Source organism: Heterocephalus glaber, unplaced genomic scaffold, assembly GCF_053883595.1.
Source record: "Heterocephalus glaber isolate CG9 unplaced genomic scaffold, H.glaber_assembly_v1.0 deba00001698, whole genome shotgun sequence".
NCBI classification, from domain to species: Eukaryota; Metazoa; Chordata; class Mammalia; order Rodentia; family Bathyergidae; genus Heterocephalus; species Heterocephalus glaber.
The window spans coordinates 2,291,330-2,316,383 of NW_028258419.1; the positions used below are offsets into that span (position 1 = coordinate 2,291,330).

General features: G+C 43.8%; 1 protein-coding gene across 3 annotated transcripts; it reads left to right on the forward strand.

The window, feature by feature from the left end:
- Positions 1–326: 326 nt before the first annotated feature.
- Positions 327–24,119, forward strand: Plac8 (placenta associated 8). Of its 3 annotated transcripts, XM_087199333.1 has the most exons (6): positions 361–458; positions 7,304–7,391; positions 8,317–8,455; positions 10,069–10,193; positions 19,993–20,107; positions 23,876–24,119. In XM_087199333.1, the coding sequence occupies exons 3-5, from the start codon at positions 8,344–8,346 to the stop codon at positions 20,095–20,097; spliced, it is 342 nt and encodes a 113-aa protein (XP_087055459.1). In that variant the 5' UTR covers positions 361–458; positions 7,304–7,391; positions 8,317–8,343; the 3' UTR covers positions 20,098–20,107; positions 23,876–24,119. The 3 variants fall into 3 exon arrangements, with proteins under 3 accessions (XP_004872384.1, XP_087055459.1, XP_087055457.1); XM_004872327.3 differs by lacking the exon at positions 7,304–7,391 and having other exon boundaries at positions 327–458; XM_087199331.1 differs by lacking the exons at positions 361–458; positions 7,304–7,391; positions 23,876–24,119 and having other exon boundaries at positions 19,993–20,109.
- Positions 24,120–25,054: the final 935 nt, after the last annotated feature.

Genomic DNA, 25,054 nt, shown 5'->3' on the forward strand with positions numbered 1-25,054 from the left:
GAGACACAAAGAAAGCAGGCGTCTGCTCAGGTGTGGAGCCCAGGTAGCCAGTTTTCTCCCCAGTGCTTTCTGCAAGTTCCACAATCAAAATATAGCAAGAAATACACACCAAGCAGTGGTATTTGTTGTAGTATAGGAGGAAAGTAAAATTTAAAAATCAGTAAGCTCTTTGGGACATGCAAAACTAATCAAACTACATAATCAAATCTTGTCCTTCCTAAACAAAAGATGTCGGGGTGTGTTTCCCTCAGTGTGAGAACAGGACCAGCCTCATGGCTCTCTCTCTGGGGGCAAGGGAACAGCCTGCAGTCAGATCTGCCTACCTGGTGGCAGCCAATCAGAGCCCACAGCTCGGCAGCAGAGGACCCAACCTCTCCTGCCTGATGTAACCGCCTCTCACTTCCAGTAGGATCCTCACCCCTCCACACGAGGTCCCACGCCAAAACTATTTCTCAAGTGTAAGTACCCTGAAATCTAAAACTTCTTTCAAAACTTCTCTTAGCACTTAAAAAAATGTTTTCTCTAAAAGTTATTTGATTTTCCCACCTTCGTTCTTAAAGTGTCATATTTTCAGGTTCAGACCTATGTTTTCTTGATCTGCTTTTAAATGTTTAACCAAATTCAACAAATACATGGTAAGCATTGTGGTATATGCCAGACTGTTCAAAGCAGGGTAAGATCTCAGGCTCAAATCCTCCTTAGATGCTGCTTTAGTAAGAAATATTTTGTATTTACTAATTTGATCGTTGATCTTGCTTTTTACCCTAACACATACCCATGTTTATGCATGCTGGTCTAATTTCTTTGTGCTTTGAAAATGTTTCATTTTATTGACTGAAAATATCTAGCAAAAAGAGATGGGATTTTTGTATATTTAGCTAATGAATTGTAAGAATCCTTGAATTCTTGTTGTGAAAGTAAGAAAAACAGACTAGTATCAGAATTAAATTTCTGGTACCAATATGTATGTACAGAGGTCCCCCCTTCACAGCACACATCTGGTAACTTACAATTTAAGAGCTCATGGGATGGAAATATTTCAGTCAAAGCAAAAAAATGAAATCTAACAGTATGCAAGAGGAGAAAATCTAAGTAACAGATATCTAGCATCTGGGTGAATTGGGTACCTAGTATATGGGTAAATTAATAGTATTTGTTGATATCCAGATGATTAATGCGATATAGTATATTAATAATACTAATTTTAATAAAATCATGGGCTGTTCTCATGAGGGTGGCATTCCCGGGCGCAGGGGCCAGGTATAAGGTTGATTCTAAGATTCATGGATAAAATCGAGATGCTTAAAATGGGCCAAACCCTGCGAGACCCCTGGAGCCAAGACCATTCTATGCCAAGAGCCTTCTGGAGAAACTGCCTGGCACTTGTCAGAGCTGGCACAGTGAGGCCACACTCAGTCCCTCTTGCCTTCTGTTCCCTTTTCCCTAGTGGCTCCCCAGCTTCCTCAGTCTCTGTTCCTGTGGGGTCACAGATGGCCACGGGCAGGGCGCCCTCACCAAGTTGGGCACAGACTCCCCACACAGTGGGGCCTCAGGATGTGTGTATGTCTGTGTGTGTGTGCATCCCCGTATGTGTGTACAGCTATCAGTGACAGAAGAGAAAAGAAATGGCCCAGGCTGGGGCTCCTCAGACGAGAGGACCAGCATTGGGGGCTGAGGGCTGGTGGCTGGGTCTGCATCTGAAAAGGGATACCTTTTCCTAACTCTAACCAAGCCGCCACGTGCTCCCTGTGCTGGGACCACACAGAAGGGACACTACTGTCACCTTTTCCCATAGCAGTGTCCCGCAGGTTCTGCTTACAGTTGCCCAGTTCCTGCCACCCCACCTATATCACAGCTGCTGACTCCATGTTTAGGAATCTGTGTCAGACACCAAGTGAGCGGGAAGGGACTCTGAGCCCGGGTGATAGGCACAGCAGAAATGTCACCCAGCCCTGAGGGTTCCAGAAAGTTGTGTTCCCTTCCATTTCCTGTTGACCTGTTACCTTGAGTGATTAAAGACTATTGGATACCTAGGGGTGGAGCACAGGCAGCTGCAGTGGTTAGGAATAGTTTGCATTTGTGTCTATTTGATATTTTGTTGCAACTTAAAAGAGACCTAGGATTTTGGACTGGTCACAGAGCTGCATGAGAGTATGCTGAGTGAACCTTTTTCTTTCTCCTCTCAGTTTTGTTTGGTTTGGTTTTTTAATCTTTCAAAGTTTTGCAGCACTGGGGTTTGAACCTTGGGCCTTGGCATGGCAGGCACGCACCCTACCACTGCACCACATCTGCAGCTCCTCCTCTGGGATCTAAACCTTCTAGGAAATCTCTTGTGAGAAGTTAAAGGTCATTTTCAGAATGGCAGTGCTGGATGCTAGGTCCCTCCAGCCTGCTGTCCTGGGCAGGACTAGGGGCAGCCTTCTCCTCCAGGGACCTTCAGTGGAGGGGAACTGCTGGCAGCCTACATGCTCCTGGGACCCCACAGTGCGCTGCAGTTCCTAGAAACACTTGGGTCCCCAGTTTCCCACATTCCAAAGAAATCAACAGTAGGGAAAGAAACAGAAACCGCCAATTCTCACTGTTGGACTGGGGCCAGCTTAGGCCACTGCTTGGAGGAAAGTATACTTTCCTGCACACAACCCAGCAGTGATAACCAAATGCAGCACAGATTGGATCTTGAAGGCACCCAGAGAATGTTGGGGTCCCCCGCCTGTGCTATGAAGCTGGACAGCAGTCTGTGAGTCTGTGAGCCAGTGTGCCAGGTACCAGTGAGGCCAGGCGGGTGAGGGAGAGGACAGTTAGGTAGCTGTGTGCCAGTTCTCATTGGGAAATCTCTGAATGACTGTTATATCAAAACCGCAGCGTAAGCTTCCTGAAAATGAACAGGAACACGCTTTTCCTGTGAAAGAGGCCAAAGAAAGGCCACCACCGACCATCTGCCCAGTGCCGGCCAGGGCCCAAGCAGGGAGCACAGGAGGGACAGCTGGAGTCACGGCCAGAGCTCTACACTGAGATTCACATGCCCACCTTGCATGTTCTCAGACATTACAGAAAATTATATGGTGGAAAACGTCTATCAGCCAGTCACCCAAGACAGCCAGCACCCAGCTCCAGCCTTGCAGTACAGTATTTTTTTCTGATATTTAATTATTAAAAGGCAATGCAACTCCCCCCCCACCCCAAAACGTAGTGGGAAACCATCACCCCAAAAGAGGTGTTTTTCTCACTTAGCCCTGGACTCTGGGCACAGCGGGGACCTGGGCTGGACACCTGGAGGTCTGGGGTTCCAGGCCCAGCCTTGCCTCTGCTGAGCCATTTCCACCAGGCAGAAAGCAGAGCTTCGGTGTTGGAGGCCCCTCACAGGCACAGGCACCTGAGAAGGCCTCTGTCCTCTTGGCAGTGACACAGCCTCAACCCCTGTGGGCTTTTCAGGATGAATGTCATTATATCGTATACCTAAAATGTACCAATAAAATAAAATTAAAACAAACAAACAAACAAAAAACAGGTGAGCAGCGAAGCTGAGTTACTGCTTCGTCTTCACCGCCGGTGCTGGGGCCCCAGGCAGCACTGGGCACTGTGCTCATCCTGCGGGGTATGTGTGGCAAGGGTGAAGGTTCCCTGGGCTTCATTCAGACCCTGCAACAGCACCACCTGCCCAGCTGGCCGCTAGGCCCACATCATCTGCTGAAGTGTGCATGTGCGTGTGAGTGTGTGTGTGTGTGTGTGTGGTACTGGGAATAAACCCAGGTTTCTCTAACGGAGATATATCCCCAACCCTTTTTAGTTTTTCATACAGTCTCCCTAAGTTGCCCAGGTTGGGTTCAAACTTGAGGTATTCCTGCCTCAGTCTTCCAGAGTGCTGGGATTACAGCCCTGAGTTACCAATGCTGGCTCTGAAAACTTGAATTTATAAATGCTGGTGACACAGGCAACACTTTGGTGACACAGGTGACGCACTGGTGATGCTGGGCCATCTTCTGAGCCCCAGCGCCCTGTCCCAATTGTGCACATCTGTGGACACCCTCCTGGGGCTTGTGCTGGCTGCCCTGGGAACCTATAGGCTTTAGACAGTGGGTTCCAGCTGGAGGCAACACGAAGGTGACAAGGGTGCATGAGCTGCATTCCCATCCTGAGCCCCTAGATGGCAGAGCCAGGAGGAACTCCACCCACCCCAGGTACCTCACCGCAGCCACTGCATCTACTCCACTCCCATCACCTACCCCACTGGCTACACCTCCTTCACCCCCCCTTCATACCTCCATCCAAGACATGATCTATTAATCACTCAGCCAGGAGGCTCACTCAGGTTTGACCGCTGTCTGTCAGTGACCAGAGCGGCTCTGCACCACCAGCCAGGCTCTGGTGCTGCCCTGGCTCTTAGAGCTCCCTCTTGTGTAGAAACAAAGTCCCAGAGCACCCATAGGTAAGGCTCAGCTGTGACTGCGAAGATCAAGATAAACAATAGTGTTGGAAGCCTGATGAGCCTCAGCATCGTGCAAGCCCCATCTACTATGGAGCATCTCCCCTTCCAAGACGATGGGAGAGACCCTGCCCTTCGCCCTGGCAGCCCCAGGTGATTTATTGAGAATAGACCTGAAAATAGCCCCCCTTTCCTACAGCACCTCCTCTTCCTCAGACTCTTATCCTGTAAATCATTTACCCGAAGTCTGAATTCTCTAAGGAGCCCTGTGACACCTTCTCACTGGGGCACCACAGTTATTGGCAAGCACCAGGCCCTGGGTTCAATCTTCAGTACTGAAAAAAAAGAAAAAACAAGTAATACATCCTGCTGTTCAGCACAGACAGAGCCCACTGGGCTTCGCACATGCAAGTCACACACTACCCCTGAGGTGTCCCGAGCCCAGACTCTGAACTCTGCTCAGCCCCTCATCTGTCCAGGGGTCTCTGTGTACCCCACACTGCACACGACCTGCACCTCCCTGGTGTCTCAGTCTGCAAGGCCCCCTCCATCTGCACTCGTCTGGAGGCTTCTGAAGTGTACTGACCATTGAATGTCACCTATCTTTCAGCAGAGCTTGTCCAGTACATCTCACAATGACACTCTGTGCACTTTCACCAGGGTAGCATGGACGTGGTGTGCCCATCAGTCCCAATGGGCACATGACACTGCTGTGTCCCTACACTGGTCACATTAGCTGTGACTGCCTGGTCAAGCCTCTACAGACTTCTCTGTGTAAATTGCTATTTTTTCTATTAAAACATTAAGTGTCTTGTGGGGAGTACTGAGACCATCTTATTTCTCATCTCCTACCTTCAAAGCCTACTAATTTTAGCTTCTGTTAGAAAAACAAGCCATCACCCATGCCATCACACAGTGACCTCACCACAGAAGGCTGTGTGGCTTTAAACGGTGAAGGCAGTGGCCAGTTCTGCAGCTGACACCTCTGGCCTCTGATGCTGTGCGGCTGGACCCACAGGGTGGGCTCCATGCCCAGAACCACGACCCCTCAGTTCCAAGGCAGCTGCAAGCCCAAGCTTCTGACCTGCTGTGGGGAGTCGGTCTTCCTGCAGCCTTTCGCCGGGGTTCAGTTCATTTGCCAAACTGGCTCCGCTGGGGTGGGGCAGCACTTGACCTTTACAGCTTGTTATTGTGGCTATGATGAAAAGCCTGGAGAGCAACGTGTAGGTGAAGGACATGGAGCCCTGCACTGTCCTGGTGTCCACAAGTTCAGCCACCCAGTACCCACAAACCTGGAAACTGCTGCCTAGGCCTGATTGCTCTTAGCCGGACAGGGCAGTGCCTTAGGGCCTGGCTGCCCCTGTTCCTGGTATCCCTGCCCTGTGGGAACTGCTGGGCTTCTCCAAGAGGCCCCATCAGACCAGGGAGACAGAGACTGTCCTTGAAACTAGTGCCAGGGACAGGCAGAATGAAGTAGCAGGTACACAGGTGTTCACTTGGAAATCTTCAACTTTTCTGTCATTTTGAAAATATTTATATTTCTCTTTTGGAAATAAGCCTCTTTTTGATATGACAAGAACTTTAGTCTAAACTTTTTTTCTTTTCTTGGTTTTGCGTTTTGATTTTTTTTTCTTGAGACAGGGTCTCACCATGTTGTTCAGGCTGGCCTTGACTTGGTAGTGATCCTCTTGGTTCAGCTTCCTGAGTCCCGGAATTGCATTCATGTGCCACGATGCCTGGCTAAACTTTTTTCTTAAAAAGGTTTTGTATGTCCCATTAAGTTTTCATTTCTGCCTCACAAGTGTTGAATTTGCATTTCCTTAGTTTTGAGTGAGTTTAGGCATCTTTTCATTTATTTAAGAATCTTTCTCTTTTTCTTTTTTTGTTTGTATTAATTTTTATTTTTATTGGTACATGTTTGCAGCACATAATCATTATACTCCTCAAAGGGTTTGTTTTGGTTTGGGTGTTTGTTTGTTTTGTTTTTGGTACAGCAAATTGAATCCAGGACTTTTTCATTGAGCCACATCTGTGCTCCTTTTTTATTTTTAATTTTAAGACAGGGTTTCACTCAGTTGCCCAGGCAGGACTCAAACTTGCAATTCCCCCTGCCTCAGCCTCTCAAAGTGCTGAGATTACAGTGTGTGACACCATGCCCAGCTTCAGTTCTCCTTTTGGAAATTATCTGTTTCTGCCTTCTCACCATTTTCTTAATCTTGTGGCTTTTAATTGCTTTCATTTTAGTGTTTTAAATACATCAGCTTTTCTGTTTTTTTATTGTAACTACATTCCTACCATTGTATAATTTATATAGTGCCATTTAATTAAGTCCTTAAAAAACATAATTTTTGCATGCTGTACTCAGTAATGAGAGGATAAATACCTTTGAGCAATCTACTGATAGTGATGATATTCCGTAGATGCAAATGTTTAAGAGAACAATTTAGGCCTTTTCTTTCTGTGTTTAAAAAATTAAACCATGTTTATGGTCCTCCAGACTAGTTGAGCACCCTTGGCCTGCAGCTGTGTGCTGGCTTTCCAAGGAGAACCTATAAGCCAGCTATGACTGCCTGGGACAGCAGTGATGCAGCCAGGCCATTAGACACTTGAAACATCCCCGAGAAACCCACATGAAGCTGTGCAGAGGAACAGCCAGACAGTGCCCATCTTTGGAGACCCTTCCCAGCTTCCCTTGCTTCTTCTTCTTCCTCAAGGCAACACCAAGCTAGCAGATGTTGCCACTCAATGAGATCCAGAAAGAAACCAATGCATTCAAGAAATAGAAAAAAATGCAAAATGATATGAAAAAATGGAAGCAATTTGCCTTTTTTCTGGGGGAGGGGTGGGTTTTTTGAGACAAGGTCTCTCTTTGTAATCCAGGATTGCCTCAAACTCACTATGTAGGCCAGGATGGCCTCAAACTTCCAACAAGACTCCTCCCTCAGCCTCCTGATTGCTGGAGTTACAGGTATGCACCACCATACCTGGGTAATTTGCCTATTTTTAAGACTGCTTTCTCTATGTGGGAAAGAAAATAAGAGCAAATGATATAGTTACACTGCCAGAGTATCTAGATGCATTATTATTTTTAATTTTAGCATTTTTCCTTTGTTTCTTTAAAACTATGCTAAATTCTTAAGTGGCGACCTATTCCATCTGGTTCCTCACACATTGTAAGGGAGTCAAGTACAGCCTAAGTGCCTCATTCATCAAGATGATTACCATGAGCCTGAAATGGAGCTTGGTGCTATGGAAACAATAGAAGGTTGAGGCAGGAGGACTGCAAGTTTGAGGCCAGCCTGGGCTACTTAGAGACCCAGTATCAAAAAGAGGGAAAAAAAAAAGAGTGAGAGAGAAGAAAAGAAAAGTAGCCACCTTGGTAAAAACTTTTCTGGAACCCACTGTCAGGGCTGGTCCTAGCATGGGTGTGTCAAGCCCACTGTAACAAGCAGCTGCAGGATCCAATTCCCAGTCAATCTGAAGTCCTGGGCCAACCTGGATGCAGGAAGAGTGGTGAGGATGGCTGATCAGAGATGCATCCAAAACCAAGAAGGAGCACAGTAAAGGAACAAGAGAGGAAAGGTGGATGGGTACAGGATGGCACAATTTTAGAGCTGTTTTCCACGCTCCACTACTTCCAACCGCTATCACAAGTCGGTCTGTTTTCCTGTCACCTAGGTACTAGCTCCCTGTTTATAAATAGCAGGAACAAGGAACAAGGCAATCCCCAGGGGCCTCTATCTGCTGAGGGAAGGAGATAAAAATATGTCCTCCTGGATTAACAAGCAACTGCATCTAAATCGCCCCCCTTGTCAGCAAGGCAGCATGCCTCAAAGATGGCCTTTTCTGAGTCACCTTGAGGAGGTCGCTAATGGCAACATTTTCCTTTTCAGATCACAGCTCTTAAGACTGCATCCACAATGCAGAACCAGTCATCAGTGGTGGTTATGACTCAACCTGGATTTGTTCGCGCACCCCAGAACTCCAACTGGGAGACGGGCATTTGTGACTGCTTTAGTGACTGCGGAGTGTGTGAGTGTGGGAGAAGCCTGGGAAGGGACCTGGTGTCCTAGTCCTTCCTCTCCTCCTGTAGCCAAAGGTCCTCCCTTTTCTGGGCTTCTAAAGGTTGGGCCTCGGTATGCAGGCTTCACATCAAAGGACATGAGCTGACTACACTGATGCTTCTCCAACCACACACGTCCATTGTGTCAGAGTTAACTGTGAAAGAGCTAATTGATTCTAAGAACAAACAGGTCTAGCCTCATAATATTCATTAATGCAAGAAATAACTCAACTTGAGTTTTAGAAAAGGACTGTTCTTGGTCACACATACTTTAAACTCGTTGCTCTATAGTTGTATTATGTTTGGCACACAGTAGAAAGATTCCCCCCACAGTTTGTGCATGAGCTCAGGGAGGACCTACTTCAGTTTATACACACAGGTTTCCCACATGATCAAAACTGAAGAATTCTGAGGGCAAGTGGCTGTCATGGGAAAAAATACCTCTGATTTGGCTTTTCTTTTCTCCCTCTTTGGAAGATCTCTCTAAGTGGAATCATTCTGAGGGCTCATCTAAGTGAACTTGGAAGAAAGGAAGTTTGGAAGTGGGACAGGGTGACAGAGGGGACCAAGGTGCTTTGATTGAAATTCTAACCAAGAAACCAGTCCACTCACAAAACGTTTGCTCCCAAATCTGTTCACCTGTCTCAAGTCTACAGAGCATTCTTAGATAAAGAAAGAAAATACATTAGCTTTTAACTCACCAGGGAAACTGAACTTTGGACTGAATCAAGTTAATAATTACATCAAGATGAATAAGATGAAAAAATAACTTAAGGAATAGAACCCTGGGGTTTGTTTATCTTCTCTGCTGTCTTAGTAGATAATGGGCCCATAACCTTCCCTTCTGGAGACATTAGTTCAACATCTGCAATCGAAGTGATAATTAAGACTATTATAGTAAAATTCTCTAAAGATTAGCATTGACTCTCCCACCCCTGGTCTTATTACCCCGTTAAATGAATATGTACGTTCCAACCCAAGCTGAATTGCTTCCATGGGGGATGGACTTGTATGTAAATCTGAACAAGTCACCCTCTCTCAAAGCACTTTGGTGACTCCTTGTGACATTCTTGACAGAATCTGGACACTCACAGTTGGTCTACCCCCAGCTGCGTCCCTGTTTCTTGTGCAGCTCTGGCCACACTGAAGGAACCCAGCCTTTGCAGCACTGTGCCAAGTGAGCCTGTGGGGCTGTCCTCCACTCCATCCACCTTCAAAACCTGACTGTCCTTCAGAATGCAGGCGGTAGCCTGTCCTCCTCAGGGCCTCATGGGCGCCACTTCTGTGGGTGACCCTGGGCATCTAAGCAGACTCCCCTGAAGCCCTTGTCCTGTTATGTTCCCTGTACACCCAGCCAGGCTCCAGGGGACAGTAAATAGATGAGCAGTGGAGGCCCCACTGAGAAGAGTGTGTGCTCTCTAAGGCACAGTTATTCCTGATGTGACTCGGGAAGTAGTGGAGATGGCGTGGTGGCCGCATGGGTGACAAGAACCCATGATGTGGCTGGCAGTCCTGGGGTTGGCCTGACTTCTAGCTTTGCCGGGCACAGCGGTGACTCATGTCCCTGCTTCTGTGTGTCCAGGTCTCTGTGGCACATTCTGCTTCATCTGTCTCGGGTGCCAAGTTGCAGCCGCCATGGACGAGTGCTGTCTGTGTGGAACGAGTGTGGCGATGAGGACTCTCTACCGGACCCGATACGGCATCCCTGTGAGTCTTGTGCCCTCACTGCTCACATGTGCAGCCTCTGGCCTGCTCCAGGCACCTGGGGTGGCTGAGGGCCACAGCCGGATGGGACTGGCAGCCACAGGGCCTCTGCTGATGTGACCCTTTCTGGGTTTCTGTTGCAAACTAGCCTAAAAGTAACTCCTGTTGGCAGTGTGTGTCATTAGCAGGACAGGGGCATGTGTCTGGCCTCTTATCTCTCTTAGCCCTTGCACCATCCCAGGAAGGCAGGTCCACAGAAGACACATAGAGTGTTAAGAGGTAGGGTCCTCTGCCCAGAGACACAGCCTTGCAGTGAGAGGCAGTGTCCAAGTGTCCAGGCCATGCACACGCCCAGCAACTGCACCTGTGACCTCTGGGTGGTCGGGGGTGCGGTAGGCAGGAATTGAGGGACAGACCGCCAGTGCCATGCGCGATGGGTGTGTGTGTGTGTGCATGCGTGTGTTCATGTGTGTGCCTGTGGCTCTGTATCTGCATGCATATGTGTGCACACATATATATGAGGGAGAGGGAGAGTTATCTGAAGGAAGCTGGTCACGCAGTTGCGAGGCTTCAAGTCTGAATCTTGCAGAGTAGCCTGGGAGACCAGAGACCCCAGGAACAGTTGCGCCTCAAGGACACAGGCCGTGGTGGGGAGCATTTCTTCTTGCTCAGGGAAGATCAGTCTTTTTTTTTTTTTAATTCTATCAAGGTCTTCAACTGCTGCCCACATTATGGAGGGCCATCTGCTTTACTCAGGGTTTACTGATTTAAATGTTAATCTCATCTAGAGCACATCTTCAAGAAACAGCTACAATAATGTTGGATCAAATACCTGGGTACCTAGCCAAGTTGACACATGGAATTAACCATCACAGGAAATGAGGGAATATACAAAAAATAATTTTAAAAACTTATTTTGTTGCAGAAACATTATTTTACTTTTCACTTAAAAATTTATTTTTTAAATTATGAAAATGCATGCTATGGATAATCGTATGGCAAATTCCAACACAGAAGTACATAAAGAAGAAGTGAAAATTGAACCTCTTTATACCCAATTGCACTACTCAGTGATAAACTCTACTAATAATTTGGGGTGCATCTCATTCAGATTTTTCCTGTATCTATACCTCATGGACATACAGATTAGAGGTAAATATAACTATAAAGTTTTGAATTGAGAAGCTCTTTTGTTTTTATTTTTTAAACTGGGTTCAAAAATGCAAATGGGTTTATGCTATACTGTAACTTAATTTCCACTTAATTTATACTAGACTGCCTTTCATGTCAGCAAAATAATTCTTTTTAACGACAGCATAGTACTCCAACCTATAATTTAATCATTTCCTTTGATGGAAGGTTAAACAATATTGCATTTTAAATAGTTGACATATATGATTATGCATTTTCACTGATATTTTCTGTACCCTATTATCCTAGATCATAGGGAATACACAGTCTGAAAAATACTACCAAATTTCCCCCCAAAGCTTGTATCAGTTTAAATATATTAGCATTTATATAAATTTAATAATATAGTATAGTACATTTTAAAATTTTGCGAGAGAGGCAAAAATGATATTTCATTATTGTTTTAGTTTAAATTTCCTTTTTTTTAAATTCTTTTATTGGTGCATTTTAGGTATACAACACAATTACATTTCTCATTAGGAACAGTACCTTTAAATGATGCATCTTGGTTCTTAATTTTTCCCCATTCCTACCTCTCCCTTCACCCCCTCCACCCTTCCCTATTTACACAGACTTTATTTCCATTTTTTCCATTTCTCATCATTTTTTCTTTCCCTTCTTTCCTTTCCCCTGCCCCTCCCACTATCCCTACCCCTTTGGACCTTTTCTTCCTATTTTGCATTATCAATTATTCATTCTAATCATTGGTACATTTTAGGTATACAATATAATGACATTCATCCTTAGAAATTTGCACCTTTACATAATCTCTCTTGGTTCTTATTTTTCACCCTTGCCCAGCCCTCCCTTCAACCCCTCCATTCCTCCCTATTTACAAAGATTTTGTTCCTATTTTTCCATTTTCTCATATTAATCCCATTCGCTTCTATCCTTTCCTCTAGCCCACCCACTTCCTTCCCCTTTGCCCCTTTTCTTCCTATTTCACATTACCTATTATACATTTTAGAACTTATTTGCACTTTCAGTTTCTCACACCAGAGAAACTACTCGGTATTTTAACATATGGGTCCTATTTATTTCACTTAAGAGTATTGCCTCAATGTGCATCCACTTAGCTATAAATGTCTCTAATTTCTTATTTTTTATGCCTGAGTAGTACTCCATTTTATTTAAAAAATCACATTTTCTTTATCCAGTCTCCAGTTGATGGGCATTTGGGCTGTTTCCAAGTATTAGCTATCACAAACTGTGCTGCTATGAATGTGGGTGCACATATATCACTGTGGTATGATTCTTTTAATTCTTTGGGGAAGACACCCAGCAGGGGACTAGCGGGGTCAAATGGGACTTCCAGTCCTAGTTCTTTGAGCTAACTCCATACTGATTTCCACAGTGGTTGCACCAGTCTACACTCCCACCAGCAGTGGAGTAGGGTTCCTCTTTCCCCACAGCCCCACCAGCATTTGCTGTTGGTTGATTTCATGACAGCAGCCATTCTTTCTGGTGTGAGGTGGAATATCAGCATTGTTTTCACTTGCATCTATCGAATGACCAGTGACATTGAACATTTTTTCATGTATTTATTTCCTATTTCTACTTCCTTGTCTGAGAAATGTCTGTTCTTTTCAGATGCCCATTTTCTGATTGGGTCTTTAAATTTGGGAGGTCTGATCTTTTTAAGTTCTTTATAGATTTGAGATAGTAGACCTTTGTCTGCGCAACAACAGGTGAAGATTTTTTCCCACATTGTGGGTTGTCTCTTCACACTGCTGGTGGTTTCTCTTGCTGTGCAGAAGCTTTTTAATAAGACTAGATGCCACTTGTTGATTGTTTGTGCTAGTTCACGGGCAACTGAGGTTTTGTTCATAAAATCTTTTCCTACACCGATGTCTTCAAGGGTTCTACCTAACCTCTGTTCAACTGGTTCAGAGTTTCTATTTTAATATTTAGATCTTTAATCCATTTTGATTTTAGTTTAGTGCATGGTGAGAGATATAGGTCTAGTTTTAATCTTTGGCAAGGTGAAAGCCAATTTTTCCAGCACCATTTATTAAAGAGGCTATCTTTCCTCCAGGGAGGGTGTTTGGCTCCTTTATCGAAGATGAGATGGCTGAGTGTGTCTGGCGTTCTTTCTGCATCTTCTAATCTGTTCCACTGGTCCTCAGGTCTGTTTCTTTGCCAGTACCATGATGTTTTGATCACAGTAGCTTTATAGTATAGTTGCAGGTTGGGGATTGTGAGACCCCCTGTAATGTCTCTGTTACCTAGAATTGCTTTTGCTATTCTGGGTCTCTTCTTGCTCCAAATGAATTTCTGGATTGTTTTCTCAAGGTCCCTGAAGTATGCTGCTGGGATCTCAATTGGAATTGCATTGAAACTACATAGCAGTTTTGGAAGTATGGCCATTTTCACTCTATTAATCCTTCCTACCCAGGAGCAGGGGATGTCTGTCCATTTTCTGATATCATCTTCAATCTCTCTTTTCAGAGAGCCATAGTTTTCATAGAAGAGGTCTTTGATTTCTTTCATTAGGATGATTCCTAGGTATTTCAGTTTTCTGGATGCTATTGTGAAAGGAATTATTTGCCCAATTTCTCTCTCAGTGAGTCTGTCATTAGTGTAGAGAAAAGCCATTGATTTTTGTGTGTTGACCTTGTAACCAGCTACTTGAGTGAATTTGGTTATTAAGTCTAGAAGACTTTTGGTGGAGTTCTTGGGGTCTTCTATATAGAGTATCATGTCATCTGCAAATAATGACAATTTGATTTCTTCATTTCCTGTCTTTATTCCTTTTATTTCTTTCTCTTGTCTAATTGCTATGGCTAATGTTTCCAGAACTATATTGAACAAGAGTGGTGATAGTGGACATCCTTGTCTTGTTCCTGATTTGAGTGTGAAGGATTTCAGTGTTTGACCATTTAGTATGATATTGGCTGTTGGTTTTTCATAGATGGCTTCTATCAGTTTGAGGTAGAGACCATCTATTCCAATTTTTTGTAGGGTTTTTATCATAAATGCATGTTGGATTTTGTCAAATGCTTTTTCTGCGTCTATGGAGATAATCATATGGTTTTTGTCCTTGGCTCTATTGATATAGTGTATTACATTGATTGATTTTTCATATATTGATGCATCCCTGTATCCCTGGGATGAATCCCACTTGATCAGGGTGTGTGATCTTCTTGATGATCTGCATTCTGTTTGCCATTATCTTATTAAGGATTTTTGCATCTATGTTCATTAGTGAGATTGACCTATAGTTCTCTTTTTCAGTTGGGTCTTTCTCTGCTTTGGGGATCAAGGTGATGCTTGCTTCCAGGAATGAATTTGGGAGTATTGCTTCCCTTTCCATTTCATTGAAGAGTTGAAACAGTAGTGGCAGCAGTTCCTCTCTAAATGTCTTGTAGAATTCAGCAGTGAAGCCATCAGGGCCCGGGTTTTTCTTAGTTGATAAGTTTTTAATTACATTTTCAATTTCATTGGTTGATATTGGGTTTTCCGAATTTTTAGGTCTTCTTCGTTCAACTTTGGTACTTCATATGTATCTAGGAATCTGTCCATTTCTTCTGTGTTGTCCATCTTATTGGCATATAGTTTCTGGAAGTAGATATTGATGATCCTCTGGATTTCTGCTGGGTCTGTTGTCATTTTACCCTTTTCATTCCTAATTGCATGGATTTGGGCCTTTTCTTTCCTTTTTCTGACAAGGTTGGCTAAAGGTTTGTCAATTTTGTTGATTCTTTCAAAGAACCAACTCTTGGCTTCATTGATTTTTTGTATCATTCTCTTAGTCTCCATTGCATTGATTTCTCCTCTGATCTTTATAATTTCCTCCCTTGTATGAGCTCTGGGGTTTTCCTGCTCTTCTTCTTCTAGAAGCTTGAGGTTCAGCATCAGGTTGTTTAATTGGGCTCGTTCTGTTTTCCTAATGTGCATATTCACTGCTATGACTTTCCCTCATAAGACTGCTTTCATTGTGTCCCATAGATTCTGATATGTTGTATTGTCATTGTCATTTAATTGAAAGAACTGTCTGATTTCTTCTTTAATTTCCTCTGTGACCCATTGGTTATTCAGAAGTGTGTTATTCAATTTCCACATGTTTATGAAATTTTTTGAGTTTCTTTTGCTATGGATCTCCAATTTCATCGCCCTATGGTCTGATAATATACAGGGGATAACTTCAATTCCTTTGCACTTACTTAAACATGTTCTATGTGTGAGTATGTGGTCTATTTTGGAGAATGACCCATGTGCAGCTGAGAAGAATGTGTATTCTGATTTTGTGGGGTGGAAGACTCTGTAAACATCTGTTAAGTTCATTTGTTCAAGAGTTCGATTGAGTTCTTGTATTTCATTACTTATTTTTAGTCTAGTTGATCTCTCTATTTGTGACAGTGGGGTGTTGAGGTCCCCCACTACAATCGTATTAGTGCGTATATGACTTTTCATGTCCATTAGTATTTGTTTTATATAGTTGGGTGCACTAGTGTTTGGTGCATAGATATTTATGATTGTCATCTCTTTGTCTTGGATTGTTGCCTTTACAAGGATGTAGTGTCCTTCTTCGTCTCTCTTAATCAGTGTTGGTTTGAAATCTACTTGATCTGCAAAGAGGATAGCTACTGTTGCTTTTTTGGGGGTTCCTGTCTCATGGAGTATTGTTTTCCACCCTTTAACTTTCAGTCTATGAGTTTCCTTTTGAATTAAGTGTGTTTCTTATATGCAGCATATTGTTGGATTTTGCTTCTTGACCCATTCTGCCAGTCTGTTTCTTTTGATTGGTGAATTGAGACCATTAATGTTGATGGTTATAACTGAAACGTATTGACTTGTCATTGCCATGACTTTTTCTTTTTGTTGGGTTCTCCCCCTTTCCATTGAATTTCTTGTCATGCCAGATGGGTTCATTCTGCTTTGCTTCCTGGGGTTGTGATCCTCAATATCTGTTCCTAGGATATTGTGTAAAATTCTTTGGAGTGCTGGTTTGGTATTCATGAAGTTCCTAAGGTGCTCTTTGTCATGAAAGTATCTTATTTCTCCATCCACTTTGAAAGTTAGTTTTGCAGGGTACATCAATCTGGATTGGAGGCTGTTTTCTTTTAGGGCTTGGAATATGTCACTCCAAGCTCTTATTGCCTTGATGGTTTGTGTTGAGAAGTCTGCTGTGATTCTGATGGGCTTTCCTTTGTATGTGATTTGTTTCTTTTCTCTGACTGCTTGGAGAACTTTGTTCTTCTGTTGAGTTTCTGGAATCTTAACAATTATATGCCTATGTGTAGATTTTTTTTTGATCAAGGCTATTTGGAGTCCTATATGCCTCCCTTATCTGTATGTCAAGCTCTTTTCCCCTGCTTGGGAAGTTTTCTGCCATTACTTCTGGGAAGAGTTTTTTTTATGTCATCTCCACTCTCTCCTGTTTCTTCATTGACTCAAATCACTCTTATGTTATTCTTCTTTGCATCATCTAGCAGCTGCTGGATTGATTTCTCATGTTCCCTTATAATTTTGAAGCAATTTTTCTTTTCTTGGTCACTAATTGCAATCTTATCTTCTATATCTGAAATTCTGTCCTCACATTGGCTCACTCTGCTGTATAGACTTTCAATGGAGTTTTTCATGTCCTGGAAATCTATTTGCATCTGTTTTATGGATTCCATTTGTTTCCTATGTTGGGATTCCATAATGTTCCTGAGCTCCTCTCTAGATTTATTAATCATGTCTTGCACTAGGGGCACAATTTCTCCTGTTATCTGAGAAATTATTTCTGATTTCATTTTTTCCAGATCCCCTTTTGTTGCCAGTTCAGTGGGTCCAGGTGGTTGAGTATCAGAGTGTTCCATCTCATTTCCCTTTGGGGTTGCTGTAGGTGATTTGGAAGTCTGGTTTTGAGACTTATTTACATGTTTTCTCATTTCGACCGGGTTGGGGGGGCGGGGGTGCTGTTGACGTCCGCACTGCTCACCTCCTCTGAGCTGGGAGAGGTGGGCCAGGGGCCAGGAGTGGCAGTAGGGATGGTGGCCCAAAAGCCCATTCCTCTGGGCCAGGAGTGGCGGGATGTTTGGTGGCCCGGAAGTTCCTTCCTCTGGACCAGGAGCAGTGGGATGGCAGCTCAGAAGCCCCTACTCTGGGCTGGGAGAAGCGGGAGGGATGGTGGCCAGGCAGCCCCTTCCTCTGGACCAAGAGCAATGGGATGGTGGCTCAGAAGCCCCTACCTCTGGGCAGGAATTCTGTAAATGCTGAGAACTTGATTAGCTCCAGTACAGTGGTCTGGTGGTCTGGTGTCCTCTGCATCTTTGTAGTGTGGAGCCAGGTGGCTGTACAAAGAAGAGGCCAAAGGATTGGGGGGGGGGGGGTCCAGTGGATTGCTGCTGGGGCGTGGGCTGATTCGGTGTTTTCAGTGCAACTCTTTAGTTTAATTTTCATTAGTCAGATCAAGAAACTTTGAGAACCCAGTCAGAAGCCATGCATGGTGGCACACACCTATAATCCCAGCCCTCTGGGAGGCTGAGGCAGGAGGATCACAAATTCAAGCTCAGCCTGCACAATTTAACAACTTAGTGAGACACTGTCTAAAAATTTTAAAAATTTAAAAATAAAAGAAAAAAAAGGACTGGGATGTAGCTCAGTGCAAAGGCCTTAGTTTCAGTCCCCCATATCTGAAATGCAGAAAGAAAAGAACTTTTAGAAAATCTATATTTTTATATTTCCTGTCATTTACCTCTATATAGTCTACATGTACCTATATATATTGTTTATTGTTGCATGCCATATTGATCTGTGTGAACTCTTTGTTGTATTTTTAACATGATCATTATCGAGATTTTAAAGGTCCAGTACACAATCAGTTTTAAAAACGCTCCTTGGTGCTTTGAAAAATTAGCAGATATCTGAAATAAAACTTTAGCTGGTTTTAATAAAATTTGGAAAATTGAAAAGAAGAAGAAATAAAAGTATTCTAAAGATTCTATTTTATTGACATTGGTAGAGAAATATAAATGGGGGTAAAATTTTAAGGTAATCATTAATCAGACAAAAAATAGTGACATATCTGAAAGAGAACAAAAGGAACCAGAAAAGATTCATTCAACAAAAAGATCCATAAATTCTCTCTCCCTCCCTCCCTCCCTCTCTCTCTCCCTCTTTCTCCCTCTGTTCCCCCCTCTCTCCTTGTCTCTCCCTCTCTCCTTCTCTTTCCCTCCCTCCCTTTCTCTCTCTGCCCCTCCATCACCCCATACCAAACAAAAAGTAGTTTTCCTCCCTGACCTGCTAGGTGGGAGGAGGATTTGAGCTTCTCTGCTGTGACAAGATGCCTTTATCTTTTATTATTTTCTTCTTGCGTTTGTGATGGAATTCCTGAGCAAGTGCCCTCTCTCTCACCTCCCCCAGCTGCCCACCCTCCTGGCACAGTGCGAAGGGCTCCTCCTGTGTGTCTGTCAGGCCTGGATGCCTTAGGTTTCAGGCTCCTGGGCTAGGTTTCACTTCCTATCATCCTTATTAAATGCCACTTCCTGTTGTTCTAATACAGCTTTCACTTATCAAAGCCCTGAAACAAATTATTTTAAAATGATCTAATTTTGCAAGGTTTGTTAAGAAAAACTGTACTCCTCAAATTTCTTTCTCCTACTTCTCTTTCCCAGGAACAGATTTTTGGGCCATTTTCCTCCATACCTTCAAATCAGATTCCTATTGCTGCTTTTTAATTTTTTGATTTGGGACACTGTTTATTTACCTCCCCCCACAGAAGATGAGACTTTAGCTTTGTTTCCTCCGCACCCCAACTATACCCGCTCCCAACCCATTCAGCCCACCCAGTTGACATGACTGGTTAATTCTACAGTCTGCATTTATGCTATGATATTTACACTTCATTCAATTTCAGAGTTGAGACATGTTGTGAACATGATTTCTTTGGGGTAAACTCTCATTTTCTTGATATTAACAACCATTGTTGCTGGACGTGGTGGCACATGTCTGTAACCCTAGCACTCAGGAGGCTGAGGCAGAAAGATTGCTGAGAGTTTGTGGCCAGCCTGGGCTACACAGTGAGTTCAAGGCCAGCCCCAAAGAACCAAAATATAAATAACTATTGGTTTCATTTCCTTTTTTTTTTTTTTTTGTAGTACTGGGGGTTGAATTCTGGACCTTGCGCTTTAAAGGCAGGCAGCGGCACCACTGAGCTAAATCCCCAGCCCTGGTTTTATTTCATTATTCATTTCTCTCCATTTCCTTATGGGTACCTTAGCCCTGAGTTCTTTGTCAGTTTTCTAAATCTCTTCCCAATCCATGCAACACACCAGGCATCCTAATATTTTCATCTTCCATGTGAGATCACTCCCTGCCTGCCACCCTCCGGACGGGAGGCACAGAGCCCGTGGGAGGAAAGAGTTCTGAGATCCTACTTCCTGTAGCTCTTCGCTGCACCCACACCCTGGTGCTGGTTGGAAGTCTTCTTAGAGTCTTGGAACTATAAAGCATAGGTCATAAAAAGAGATGGGAGTTCTATGGAAAAACCAATTAACATTTTCCTAAATCCACTCACCCAAACTGAATCCCAAGGCTCAGTGGCTTTTGCTTCTTTTCAAGATGCCTGAAAATCATTGCAAATGGGTGCATTTTACCCTCTTGCCCCTCTTGTGTTTTCAAACAGGGCTCTATTTGTGATGACTTCATGGCCACTCTCTGCTGTCCTGTTTGCTCTGTTTGCCAAATCAAGAGGGACATCAACAGGAGGAGAGCCATGAACATGTTCTAAGGGATGGATGGTGAGTTGGCTCAGATGTCTCCCCAGATTTGTGGAGTGTTGAAATATAATTTAGGGATCATACATTATTCCTCCAGTCTCCTAAAGTGCTGCCTGAATAAGATTGATTTCAATTTCTTCTTTATAGAAGAGGGTTCTATTCTTTGAACCATATTTTAGTTAGTAAGAGAATGATGAATTTCCTAAACTCAGAATTATACTGGTCTATTAAAGAAGCACTTACCACTTGCAAAATACCACAATATAGAAAAATACAAAGGAAGTAGAAAACATACATCCTACTGAGACAAATGACTTGTGAAAGAAACTGGTAGGTAATTATAGAAGAGCAGAGCTAATGAAAATTACAGATTCTATGATGTTCGCACTGATTATGGCAGTGAGCTGAGGTGAATGGCGAGGTCTTCCTGGACAGATGTTGTCTTACAGCTGCCCACCTTATAACTAGACTGAGGCCTCTGTGCCTCCTTTGAAATCCGAGCCTGGTCTGGCAAATATTTCCATATTAGACACATGTAAATATATTTATTGGTGGAACAACTAGAAACATGGAACATAATCATGTATGCATGCATAAATATGCATGTATAAATCATGCATCTAAAATACAGAATTTTAGGCCTGGGGATTCAGCTCAGTGGTTCTGTTGCCTGCATGGCAAGTACAAGGTCCCAAATTTGATCCCTGGTACCAAATAAAAAATAAAATAAATAAAATACAGAATTTTATTTCTATACATGTGTAGCTCTATCCACTCAACTAGGGGACCTCATCATACTCAGTAGTATAAAAGCCACATGTACAGGACTTGATACAAACGTATACAAGCACAAATACAAATATGCATTTCTAATAAATGAATGTCATACCTTGTAAGACTACATAAATTTATAAATAAATGTATAGATACTCCAAAACTAAAATACAGTAATAAACAAATATAGGGAAGAAAAGTCCTGTTGGAGAAGGTGACCTTTGAAAGGGATAGATATAGAATTCAGAATATTTGGAAATGTTATATGGAATATCATCATCTGAAATTCAACTAAGTCATTTTCAACTCAGTTTTTTTAGGATTAGCTATTGAGGATGTAGTTAAGTGGAACTCAACACAAATTTGTCAGTTATCTATAGATGATCTCTTGAAGAGGTGAAGAAAACATTAATTTTTTCCATTACTCCCAGTCTGAAGGGAGTTTGGACTCTTCAGGTTAACAAAGGAGATGTAAAAATATGTATTTATTTAGCAAACAATGCACCAAGTATCTGGTACTATGTGAGATGCTGCTAGGTGTTGTTGGGACAGAAATAAACTAGCCCCAGTCATTATAGGCTTTGCACTGAAAAAGAAGGGATTAGACAAGCTGCACTTAAAGTGCCAAGTGTGAGGAATGGCACTGTTAGACACAGTGCTATTTGAAGTTCAAAAGAGGAAAAGACCACACTTGCAAGATGAATAACTGAGAGTTTCTTGAAAGAAGTTGTTTTAATGCTAAAGAGAAAGTGTTATGAATTCAGAACAGGAAACACTGGTGATGGGCACAGCCCTGGGCTGTCACACTGGGTGCAGTGGGCAGCCACCTGCTCCTGGGGAGAGAGCTGTGCACCGACAGGAGGCTGCAGGCCCAGCATCCCCCCCAGAGAGGGAGGCGGCTGAGGCTATAAGGCCTGTGGAAGAACCTGACCTCTGGGCCTCGCCCTCTCGTGTTCTTCTTGGCCCCATCAGCTACACCCCAGAAAGGCAGAGGGGGAAAGCACTGTCTCCCCCACAGGGCAACCTCCTGGGCCACAGCAAGGGTGGACGGGGCTGATGTGGTCCATTCACGCCGACGGAGGCTCTCTGACACAGATGGGGTTGAGTTGTTTTGTTTTTGTTTGATTTATTGAGACAGGGTCTCACTGTGTATCCCAGGCTGGCCTTGAACACTCAACGTTACTCTGTCTCAGCCTCCTGAGTGCTGGGATATAGGTGTGTGTCACCATAATACAAAGGGAACAGTTGCTTCTAATCAGCAACACCAATGTGGCTGTAGAGCCAAAAAAAGGAAAAATGTTTCAGCAAGCTGAGGTTCTCCTGGCTGAAACACACGGTGTGTGGGAAAATGGTGAGACAAAACTTTCTTTAAACGGACTGATGCCGAGGCATGCAAGGTCAAGACAACACGGGAGGGAAGGTGCTGCAGGCTCGAGTAGAGCTAACCTACAGACCCACCTGTCCCTAGCAAACAGCATGGACACTCAGGGCGCGGCCGGAGCAAAGGTGTGAGCTGCGGCGGCTCACATTGGTACATAAGGGAGCTGCAGCCTTACTCTCAGGGCAACAGTCTCGCCAGTCGTTAAACAGGCCTGAAGTGTCTTGTTGGTGCTGACCCCTGGTTGGTATTCACTATGACTAGATAGGAAATGTCTGCAATGCGAATACCAAGAGAAGGAGCAAAGAATAATAAATGACTTATGTTTAGGGCCGGGGATTTAGCTCAGTGGTTCCGCCGCCTGGATCACAAGCGGAAGGAACCGAGTTCAATCCCCGGTACAAAAAAAAAAAAGACATGTTTAAATAGATTGAGACTTCCTCAGCACAGCGAGAGAGAGAGAGAGAGAGAGAGAGAGAGAGAGAGAAGAATGTGGCACACATCTATAATCCCAGCACTGCACTTCAGGAGGCTGAGGCAGCCTGGGCAATTTAGCAATTTAGTGAGATCCTATTTGAAGACAAAAATGGTCTGGGGATGCAGCTCAGTGTAAAGGCCCTGGATTCAAACCCTAGTATTGCAAATGAAAGAAAGAGAAGGAAGAAAGGAGGCGGGGGGAGGGAAGTGAAAAGAGAAAAGAAAAAAATAGCTTGAAGCCAGGTGTGCTGGCACACCACACAGGGAGGCTGAGGCAGGAGGATTCCAAGTTTGAGCCCAGCTTTGGCAAGACCCTGTTTCAAAATTAAAAAACATAAAATGCCTGGGGATTAGCTCAGTGCAAAGACCCTGGGTTCAATCCCCACTACTGTCAAAAAAAAAAAAAAAAAGGAATGAGAGGTAGGGACATAGGAACCAACTAAAAAATAAAAATTGACATTTGAAAATAGTATTGAGAGCAAAGAAGTTGCAGGAGCATTTCTGTTTGGGAGAAGAGTGCAATCTCCTGTGCTGTACCCCAGGATTCTGGTAGACACTGCTCCTCCCTCCAAGGGTGGAGGTGTGAGAGCCCTTGACATGGGGTTCCCAGGGAGCCTTCCAAGGCACAGCACAGAGAGGCCAGGGGGCAGACAGCTGAGGCTCCAGAAGCCTTGCTTAGCTCGAGAGCAGAGCCCTTGTCGGAGTAACAAGTCCATGGATGGCTGGCATCCCTGGAGCAAGGGGACAGGAGGCACCTGAACCCTGTGGTCTCCTCCCCACACTTCACAACACCATACAGCCACACCGAGCACATTCTGCAGAACCCTGACCCGTGTCACAGCCCAGTGAGTCTCACTGACTGCCAGTTGAGACTGAGTATAGTGTGGCATCTGGGATGGGCGCAGGGACAGAAAGGGATGTTAGGTAGAAACTGAGGAGATGGAAGAAAGCATGGTTTGATTAAAAATAATCCATCAATATTGGCTCCTTCATGGCAACAAGCCTGCCATAGCAATGTGTGCAGTTAATCAACAGGGAAATGGTGCAGGGTATGTGCTGCTTTCCTGTGAATCTAAAATGAGTCTGCAAATAAAAGTTTATTGGAAATAAAACAAGTAGACTGAGAAAATTCCGAACTATTCTATGTGTGTCCCTTCTAGGTAAAAGAGCTACAATTCAAGCAACTAAAATCACCAGACGTCTCTTCAGCCTGAGTATTTCTCTCTCTTCTGCAACTGAAATATGGATATTTTTAATTATGATAATGGCATAAAAGACCAGATTTTTGGTTTATTTTGAAATGAATGTCTCTTAGTTTCTCTTTCAGTGTCAAAATTTCTGGTTTCCAGATTTTTTTACATTACGTTTAAAATACATACCAAATAAAAGATTTCACTAACAAGATTCCTGTGTTGTCTCATTTTGTGTGTGTGGTGCTGGGGATCGAACCCAGGGCCTCCTGCATGCTAAGCAGGTGCTCAGTGCCCCAGCCCCTAATGAGACTCTGTATGTTTCTTGGCTCTCATTAAATGTTTTGGCCCCTAGTTAATCTTATAATTTTGTTCTCATATTTTGGTTTCTTAGCAAGAGATTTTTGTCCACAGCAAGTCAGCTCTTTCATCCAAGAGCGCTCATTAGGAGAGAGGTAAAAAGACCCCAGATACATGTTATTCCACAGTTATGGGGCATCAGTCACACCTGCTCCTTTGGCATCACTTAGCAGTGTTAGAATGACAGCAAAAGGAACTTCCTGGGAAGAGACACTGCCCCTTGCTTCTCAGCTGCACATCAAGGGGTTTATCTTGTTGTTTTCTTTTCCTTTTGAATATAAGGTGCCAGAGAAAGTAATACAAATTTCATTATCAAACTCAATGTGATGCAGTTTCAGTGAAATATTGGTGGATAAATGAGACAATTATTTCTACCTTTTTTTGAGACAAAGTCTTCCTATGTAGTTCAGGCTGGGCTTAAACTTCCTATGTAGCCCAGGCTGGCCTTGAACTCACAACAATCCTCCTGCCTCAGACTCCTGAGTACTGGGTATTTCCACATTTTTTTGTCCTGTTGTTGCCCTGATGAAATCTCTCCTTTGTTCCCCACTCCTCTGAAACTGAGTCTCCATTTCACCTGTCTGGGTGGAGAAGGTGGAGGCACCAGTGAGATGAAACATCAAAGTACCAGAGCTTAGCAGGCGGCGACCTCCAACCTGGAGAGCTCGGGAGGGGATACGCTTGCTTTTGTGCTTCTCAGGCCTTTCCCCAGTCTGCTCCCCAACACTTTGTAGTCCCCTTAGGTAACCAGCGCTGTCCTCTTGAATCAAGTCCATCACAAGGGCCCCT

Coding starts and splice junctions, on each gene's coding strand:
- Plac8 (XM_004872327.3), top strand. CDS start 8,344: ATGCAGAACCAGTCATCAGTGGTGGTTATGACTCAACCTGGATTTGTT. Junction 8,456..10,068: donor CTTTAGTGACTGCGGAGTGT/GTGAGTGTGGGA, acceptor CTGTGTGTCCAG/GTCTCTGTGGCACATTCTGC. Junction 10,194..19,992: donor GGACCCGATACGGCATCCCT/GTGAGTCTTGTG, acceptor GTTTTCAAACAG/GGCTCTATTTGTGATGACTT.